Source organism: Rhagoletis pomonella, unplaced genomic scaffold (genome assembly GCF_013731165.1).
Source record: "Rhagoletis pomonella isolate Grant_MI unplaced genomic scaffold, Rhpom_1.0 Rhpom_scaffold_01102, whole genome shotgun sequence".
Lineage (NCBI taxonomy): Eukaryota > Metazoa > Arthropoda > Insecta > Diptera > Tephritidae > Rhagoletis > Rhagoletis pomonella.
The window spans coordinates 1-9,809 of record NW_023459656.1 but is presented as its reverse complement, the minus strand read 5'-3'; the positions used below and the strand labels follow the sequence as shown (position 1 = coordinate 9,809).

Genomic DNA, 9,809 nt, shown 5'->3' with positions numbered 1-9,809 from the left:
CTACCAAGGCCTGTCTAATTCGGCTAGTCTAAACCCTAAATAGCGGTTTAGTCATCTCCGCGGCGCGCAGTTTTCATTGGTTGAGTATATGATAAGAGATGTGTGAAATATTTACGGTGCCAAAGAGGTGACTTATACCGTTTAATCCGTTTCCGAATGCGAACCGATGCTTTCGATGTGCACATTTAGTCTTGCTCTGTATGAATTGAGTCTGCTACACCAACTGGATCGGAGTTGGCTCAGTGTAACTCTGGTATATCGGGGACGTCAAATTCTCTTAGGGGATACATGTAGGTGAATGGGGGCAGCCTAGTTGCGAACGCGACTGCTTTATGGTGTAAGCTATTCTTCCATGTAGACTCCTCTGCCCAAAGGGTTTCTCGCGTGCTAATCTAGGTGTCCCAGTTTACTTAGGTGCTGTTTATAAGGTGTTTCGGTTAGTTCTGGTCTTATCTTGTAGATGTTGCTCCGCCGAAACGAAAAGAGAACCTGTAGCGGAGCGAGTGGCAGTATTCTACCCGGTTTGGAGCCTGGTCCACTGTGCATTGCTGGTGCCCACCGACAGGTCGTCGTTGTTTACATATCATCCGATAATCTAGTAGGTGGCAAGCAGGACCTAATTGCTGCTTCGGAGTTTGCTGCTGATTGTCGTGGGGTGAACCTAGAAAGAGAGCAGGCTATTAAACGTTACAACCCGTATTCGTGGGTGATTTACGGTCAGAATTTTTGTGCCATCTGTCTCTAGGTCCAACTCCAGCCTGACGTCTTTCACCAAGGTTATGAATAAGGTGGCCGTGGACTCCGCGAAGACTTCGCGTACTAAAAGACCGTTGCACAAATCTTCGATATCTTGCCAGTTGCCATGATGGAGCGGAAGATTGCAGAGGTACATGCTAAACAGGGTTGGAGGTAACCTTAATTTACCTGTTGACATCAAGCGCTTGATATATAGTGGTGAATCAGTGTACAGTGTAGCGTGGAAATCGGTGTCGAGGGCCATCGACAGATCGAGTGCTACGAAGATTTTACGTGCACATGGGCTTCTGATTGAGAGCGTCTTTTATTCGAGCGTTAATGGCGTTTATTCCTAGGCTGCTTTGATCGAGTCGAATGTAAAAATGGCGTTAGCTGAGTCTAAGTTAAGTTGTCGAACGCCGCTTTGTATCGTGCATCATCATACGTGTAGTCTACGTGCGCTCTCCAGTCATACAGCTGTCATTTCCCGTGTTGAGGGGCGGACTGCAACTGAGAAGGAAAAAAAGTATCGAATGGGATAATTTTTGTAACCCATAGCGAAGGACAAACCGCTATCGAACGTGCTCTCAAGCTCTTGGGAGGTGGTACGCAGTAGATATTTTTGGGCCTCAACTTACACGTCGAGTTCTAGCCTAATCTCCTTGGTGCATATGGTGAAAAATGTGACATTGAAGAGACTAGACAGGTTAACCGCTACTTGATCCGTCCTATTATAAGGTCAACGTTGGTCCAAACCCTCACTTATCTGAATAGTGATGGCATGCACTGCTATCCATGCTGCTATTCAGACTATTTTAGGATGCTAAGTCAGTCTGGGGAGAAGATAGAGGGAGATAAGGCAAATTTGTCTGTACGGTTCTCCTGCGTTCGCCATCTGTGGCTTAAAGGGTAATGGATTCTACGTATTTTCCACAGCGTCGGGTTTAGTGCGCACCCCTAATTCAACGTAGCAGTCTCGTCTTTTCTGAATTCAAATAACGATTTACCTCCACACAGATATCTGGTTATCTACCGTTTCGTACGGGATGAAAGTGAAGAATACAGAATGGTTTGGCAAGGGGTCGTATGGTTAACGGTATCTAGTACCTTCGAGATCAAGCGCAACGATAACCGTCCTATCGCAAGGTGGAATATGATCCAGACCCTCAGTTATGTGTAATGATGGAGTTGACTTCTGTGGTGTTGCTTTCCATGCTGCTATTCCTACTATTGTAAGATGTTGGGGTATATTGGGTATAACACGGATATGGGCATGTAGGATTATCTTTTGTTTACCTATTTTTCTGGCTTAAGAAGTGTAACGATTCCACATCTGCGCGATGGTCAGAGTGAACAGTGACACATATAAAACGGTTGTGACGGACCAAACGGAGGGCGGTGTTAGCTTGAGTGGATTTGAGTCGGCAACTGAAGAGATGGTTGGTGTCGTGGGACAGCCTTCACAAACCGCAAGTTTGTAGGGTATGTCAGGGTTTAGTCTGGATACATACAAGCTCAGTCGACTGCAGTGTTCAAGCCTCAATTGAGCCAGATTTACTCTGGCCTTTCGAGGCAACTGAAGCTGGTCGACTGCTGTTGGGCTTGTCGTATCATCGAGTTCAATGGTTATATCTAAATTGTAGCCGTGGATTCGATACGTCTTCTGGCGTATCTGGGACGGGCTCTGCCTCAAGCAAATGTCTGTTCGGATGCTCACTACGATAGCAGTCTGGAACTGCTTGCTGGGGACGTTCAATAGCCTCGTATGTTGCCAACAACGTACCTTTGTCTTTGCTGCCGGCGAGTGATTTGAGAGCCTAGTATGACTGCTGCTACTACAACACTAAAAAATGCGTTTCCTTGCACTAAGATGTGAAGAGTTAAGCGCGTATTAAATGAATAGCTGATTGGAAGAGCATAATACGTAAGATTCGGCAGTTGAAAACCAACTGCTTGAGCAGAAGAAAGAATAAAACCAACAACAACATTGAAAAATTAAGTACATATAATATACACATGTGATATATTTTACCATTTTAATAGTATTAATACATAGAATTTCCTTAGATCATCATCCAATTTCGTTTGCTATACATAAACATATTTTTTTCACAATTTCTCTCACTTGCGTTATTATATCGCATTAACGCGTGGCCCTTAAATAAAAAACACATCCACGAAAATATAAATGAACATGTAAACGCGTACGTATGTATGTATGTATGTACGTTGGCGGTAACGCATAACTTACCATAACTATCTTTTTTTTTAATGTGGTAAAATTTTGTAAACTAATATAAAATACTTTTTTTTATAAATATAGTTCATACTATATATAACAAAACCTATATAAATCAAAGTTTCAAACTTTGTCCAAAATTTAAAAAAAAAAATACATAAAAATTTCAAACTTTTTACATAATTAATTTTAGTATCATAGAGTGCAGCTCAAAGTAGCTCAAAAATATGGTCGTTTTTTGAAATTTTTTTCTCGTACGATGTTGCGCATTTTCCCTCATATAAAAAGCATGGAAAAAAACTGCGCAATTTTTTAAATCAACGGGAATTTACGGCTACTTAAAACTTGTAAATTATTATACGACATACAACTTTCAAAAAAAAATTTGATTAAAAAATTATACATTTTGATTATTTTTTCAAAAGGTTGTACATAGTTTGAAAATTTCATTTTTGGAGTTTTTATTCCAGTGTGAATTATATTTAAAAAAAAATATATATTAATGTACAAAATCCTGCTTCATCAAAAAAAAAAAATTGTGGTGTTATGCGTGACCACCAATGTATGTAGTATATAAAAAATAAAATTTATAATAGATGCATACATACTTACATATGTATATATACTAAATACAAACTTTATGCGTATTATGTAGGTAAACAGTTGGATGCACTTCTCGTTTAAAATACTACATTTTTATGTATGTATGTAGCTACACTAAAATTTTAAACTGTTTCGAAACTAATTAAATTTATTATAAAACTTAGATTATTTTAATCGATTAAGTAAATACTTTTGCATGACATTTGTTTGCCATTATTTAAACAAGAAAGTACCATACAAAAAAAAAATACATATAAAAAAGCATAATCAAAATACATACGTATAACAAAAATTAACTATGTTTTATATAGAATATTAACTTAAAGGCGATTGATTGTAACTAGTACTAATGAAACTTATGTATTTTGAGTTTAACTATTTTTGTTTTTGTAACTGAATGATGTACTGGCATAAGTGTTCCGTTTTCTACACCACTTGCTAGGCATAGCACCTGTTGGCGCATAAAGGCAGGAGGGCAAACGCTTACAAAGAAACGGATAATGATTTTGGCAATAAAATTAGCGTACTAAAAATTTTAACAAAAGAATTAAAAATAATAATTTAACAAAAAAATAATTTGTATTTACCAGAAAACTATAAACTAGCGTTTTGCATGCTTTGCAGTTGCGCGCTGCTTATTTTTTTGCGGTTTATGCGGAATTAAGAGAGGCAATGAGCATAAAGGGCCAGTAGTTTGAACGCTAACAATTGCTTGCGATTTAAAATTCTGTTTTTTTTTTACATTTAAATTTGGCCAACTTGTTACTGGAGCTGCAATCTTAACTTTCATTTTTTTATGTAGGTATTTTGCAGTTGAATGAGGTTCGAAAATTATTTTTTACAGCATTTTCTTGTGGCTTACATGTGTGTGTCTAAGGTGGTATGCAATAGAGAAATTTTTGAACCATCACATTTAATTAGCTTTATTTGCCATTATAAAACATTTTTTTGTTAAAAATCTTGTTTTATTTGAGCAAACACTAAGCGCCTTAAAAAAAAATACAATTAAACAATTTTCAAACGCCATTCAGTGGAATGCGTAAGTGTATCATTGCGGTGAAGTTATAGTTGTATGCAACAGTCCTGTGAGTTTAAATTTAAACAGAAGGTGTTACATACATACAGTGTTGCAACATTGACAGTATTTACTGTAGATACTGGTTTTTAGACAAGGCTACAGTTTTTTTAAATTTCCGTCTAGTACAAATTACATTTTTTTCAAAATTTCCGACTTCAACGAATAAATTAAAATATCTCTTTCTCGAAAGTAAATTTTTAATATAAAAAGCACGATGGAGGGGCAGCGTTTTCTATTTAAAAAAAAAATAACACAGTTAAAAACTGTAATTTTCCGAAAATCCCTTTTTTGTAGCTAGTTTTTAGTTGAAAAAAGGTAGTTTTTTGGAAATTTTGCAGTTTTTTTGGAAATTTGCAGTTTTTCGAAAAAACAATCTGTCAACATTGCATACATATAAATACACAATCGTGTAAGCATATTTATGCAATGTAATTGATTGAGCCCTTACCCTTTTAGTATGTTTTACGAGTATCGGCAAACGCAAAAAACGCCACAGCAAGTATTTCAGATTTTCAACGCTGGTGTGACGATCTACTGCAACGTTACATGAACAAAGTAGCTACATACACTTCACCGCGACGAGCACTTAACGTTTTGGCATTTCAAATATTACTCCCCTTGCTTGCTAAAATATTATTAGTTTTTTTTTTTTTGCTTTTAATCCTTCATAGTCTTACTATCCTGCACTTGATACTTTCAACAATTTCTTTTCGATACAATACTTAGTTACACTTGCAGTTCTATATATCGCTTTTCGTTAAACATTCAACTTTTTTTTTTTGTTATCATTTGTTTTGCGGGCTTATAGGCTATATCATTAAATTTAAACCATTTTATATATATGTATTATTTTATATATATTTATTTATCGTAATTATAACATATGTATGCATTTATGTACCTATGTATGTATATGTATATGCAGCTAATAATTAAGTTTTATTAATCTATGTAAATATGTATTACTTCATTTTGTGTGTGTGTTTTTTAATTTGTTTTTATTTTTATTTAAGCCCATATCCATGCCTTATTCGCTTCATTCACGCCATTTTTTATTATCGTTTTTTTTTTTATATTACAAAACAGTTCTAGTACATTGTTTTTTTTTTTTTAACGCAACTTATCGCTCGGCAGACAGGCAGGTCACATTTCTATAGTATGAAAGACTGAGCACTCGTCTGCATGTAAGGATGAACACAATGTCTATATAGATAACTAAATTTGTTTCGTTCCGAAAAGACAATAGAACGATGAGCTGTATGAGGCTTTACAATGATATGGACATAGTGCAGCGAGTTAAAATACAGCGGCTCCGCTGGCTTGGTCCTGTCGTTCGAATGAACACCGACGCTGCAACTCTGAAAGTATTTAACTCGGAACCCGCTGGTGGCAGCAGAGGAAGAGGGAGGCCGCTATTGCGATGGAAAGGGAAAGGGGAGAAGGACTTGGCTTCACTTGGCATTTCCAATTGCCGTCAGTTGGCACAGAAGAGAAACGACTGGCACCAAAGAAGAAGTTCCAAAAAATTTAAATTTTTTAACTCTTCATTTTAAAACATTCCAACTTTTCATAAGAAATTTGTTTCACAAATGGTTTCATCAACAAACAGACAAACTCCACTTGAGGTTTAAGATTTACGGCTAGGTGCCACTTTTTTCGTCGAATCCTTACAGATTTTTCATTGCTTTGGGTTTGCTTATGCCGTATTTCCGTTATTCATATAGAAGTCTTTAACGTTCACAAAAGCCGAACGAATATGCGTATATATATATATATGTATATAATAACACATACGAAAAACTAGAGAAAGATCGGCGTCTTTTGTGATTGTGTCCTGAGCTTTAAAATGGTACTTCTGTCATTTCGTTATCAGCAGTACTGGCAGCTCTATCGGCAGATAATCGTAGGGTGCGGTATGTCGACCGAATGCAGCAGTAGTACTGCCAATTCATAGGCTCCCGTCAAGAGGCTTTGAAAAACTTCGACAAAAAAATGTAATGCCAGTGGATCTAATGATGTTCGAGATTACGTTGCCGGAGCAACCGTTAGTTATTTATGATTAGCGCAAAAACAACAATTAATAACTTGACTCATGTTTGCTAATTTTTAAAACGTATATCCGTTAGCTGTTGCCAACCATACCGACATTGCAGAGTTAACTCTGGATCATTGGCTGCTTCTTGAGTTCTGGTGACTAACAAATGCTAATGTTGCTGGAGTGGCTTACCAGATATAAATGCTTAGCTCACATAAAATCCTAATGGAGATTAATGCAATGCATTTTTGTAAGCATTTGCCTGCCGGTGGTGACATAATCTAAATATTTTTCTGATACTAACGTTTTCTTTTAAAATAAAAAATTGCCTCCCGTTAACCATATGCACCAAGCGATTAGATTTTCAACATTTTTTTGTTGTTTTCTTGATAACTTTACTGCTTTTAAAATAAAATGGCAGATGTGGATTGTGGGAATTGAACTTTGTCTCATCATAATTTTTTGCTCATCTAATATTGGTTTCTATTATCTAAAACAAACATTCTAAAAGTATATTAAAAAAAAAAAAAGGAAATTATGACAATGATGGGATTTACGATAAAATATATGCGAAAATACGGTCAACAAACGACAAACGAAGCGATACAAAATCTACTTATCATTTACGCTACTTAATTTATAAAGGTATAGAAAAATATGGCTGTCGTATATACATGATTTGATGTTGTACGACAAGTAGAGAATGAAATAAAAACTGTTAAAAAAATAGCTTGTTGATAAAACCTACACAATTCAACACAGTATAGCATTGTACATATGTATGTATGTGTGTTAAATAAATCATAAAGCAATAAACGAAATGAGCACTAATATAAAAAACAAATAAGTATGTATAAGACGGTAAAAAATGCGATTGCCGTGCATGCCACGCAAATAATCGCAGTGAAAATTAAAGGTACGACAAACATATGTATATTTACATAATATGTATGTATGTATGTACTTAGTTTTCTTACTCATTTATCAATTATATACAATTGTGACGCTTCCATGTGCGTACCTATGTGTTTGCGTGTGCGCGTGTAAGGGATGTGCGCTTGTGTGCGCCCGCTCATGCGAGCAACTACCAACAAAAGACAGCCAGCCAGCCCTCGCTATTGTTCTTCACCGGGAAAATTGCAAAAAGGCGACTGCCTGCCTGCTGCCTGCCGGTGTTGCGCCTGCCTGTCTACCTACAGCTGGTGCTGTGCATGCTGAATTTGCAATTGCGCATGCGTGTTGCTTCCGCTGTGTTGTAGGTGTGGTGGCGGTGGATGTCTTCGCCTGAAAAGGTTATTCAATAATTGTTGCTCCAATTCGAGGGCGTTTGTTGTATTGGTGTTGCTGTTATTGATGGCCTCCTGTTGCTGCTGGTGGTGCTGTTGCTGCTGCTGGGTGGTGAAGGGTGGTAGTTGGGAAGTGGGAGGATCAGTCATGAGTGCTGTAGCCGCTGCTAATGCTGCTGCCGCCTGCTATTGTTGTGGATGTTGCGGCTGATTGTGCTGTTGTAGATGTGGTGGCAATTGCACTCCACTTCCTTGTGGCGGTGGTACTGGCAGACCGGCGCCAGGTGGTATTGACACCTGTGGCAATGGCGGTTGGCCGTAAACACCACCGCCTGGTGGCTGTGGCAACATATGATGCTGCGCCGCAAGTTTTGGCCCATCTTCTGCTTTTTCTTCTTCACGACGTTTCAGACAAGCCGCTTTCGGATTTAGATTACGCTCACGTACCTGCTGTTCCAGTGTCATTATCACCTCCACGGCCATATTTAAGATGCCCAGCTTTGTTTGCGGTTTATCCGACTTCAGGTGTGTCATACACATCCGTCCAAGCTCTTTTAACGCTTCGTTAATGTCACGTATGCGTATACGTTCCCGCGCATTATTCGCTTGACGTCGTTCTTTTTCTCGCATCGCCTTAACGGCTGGCTCTACATCGTCATCGTCGTCTGCTGACGAGCAATATCGACGCGGTCGTTTTGAGCCTTTGCCTGACGCCCCAGGATGGTTGTGTTGAGTAGCCTCCATTGAGCTGGTTGGTTTCGTATCAGGTCCGTCAACTACGCCTCCCATAGCACCACTCATTGACGACGTTGAAGCTCCTGCGCCAGAGTTAGCCGATGCGGCAGACATTGCGGTTGTGGCAGCAGCGGCGGCTGCTGCTTCTTTTCGTTTCTTTGATGACTTCGTCGTGGTTCCAGAGCCGCTGGATGTGGCCGTAGATGTTCGTTCCATCTTTATTTGTGTGACCGCTGATGGCGTGGCATTCATACCACTACCGCTAGCTGCGCCTACTGTATCCACCGACGGACCGGTGCCTGACAGAACGTCATGTGGTGAATGTAGAGCTGATACACCACTTGTGCTGCCCACACCGCCGACCATGTGCGATGGCGGAGATGTTGGCACAAAACTAGACAGCCCATCCATGTGGTCCATTGCCGAAAGTGCAGCGCCTACGCCGCCCAGCAGCTCAGGCTCGCAGTGATTACGTAACACGTTAAGCGCGTCATCAAGACGTTCTTCCATGCGCGCACCTTGGAAGACAGCGGCCATTGTGTGCAAACCGGATGGACCAACGTCACTGGCGTAGCTGCCGCCTACACCAACTCCCATGCCTCCGCCACTAACTGAATTCACACCACCACCACCACCACCATTTAAAACGGCTCCCCATGGAGTTCCACCTCCAGAACTACCAACAACTGATTTATCAATTAGGGATTGCGATAAACCACTTTGTGTCAGTGGCGGTGGGGAGTTTACCGGGGTTGAAGGATTTGAACTAAAACTGCTAATGCTCTGGTCGGCAGCAGCCGCAGCGGCTGCTGTCATGTACATGTGTTGTCGCAAGGAGGCAGTTGTATTTCCAGACGTAGCAGAAGGTCCTTTAGGGCCAAGAACGCCAAGACCACCAACGCCTACACTAAAAGCATCGGACTGTACCGCTGGGCTATGTTGCTGATTGTGATGATTGTGCGAAAGGGGATGATGTCCGTGAGCTGTTGCCGTCGCTAGGGATGTGTGTTGAGCGCTGTGCTGTGGCGAATTGTAAAGCGTCGCCGGCGAATGGGCCGCTGGCCCACTTATCTGTTGCAAGTTATTGGCACCACTGCG

General features: G+C 39.8%; 1 protein-coding gene across 1 annotated transcript; it reads right to left on the bottom strand.

Annotated features, from left to right (window-relative positions):
• Positions 1–6,707: 6,707 nt before the first annotated feature.
• LOC118751949 (protein daughterless-like) lies at positions 6,708–9,806 on the bottom strand (the record flags this gene model as incomplete). The annotated part of the gene is made up of 1 exon (XM_036486774.1): positions 6,708–9,806. A coding segment is annotated over one exon (1,644 nt), but the record flags the coding sequence as incomplete, so codon positions are not given.
• Between the last annotated feature and the right edge of the window lie 3 nt (positions 9,807–9,809).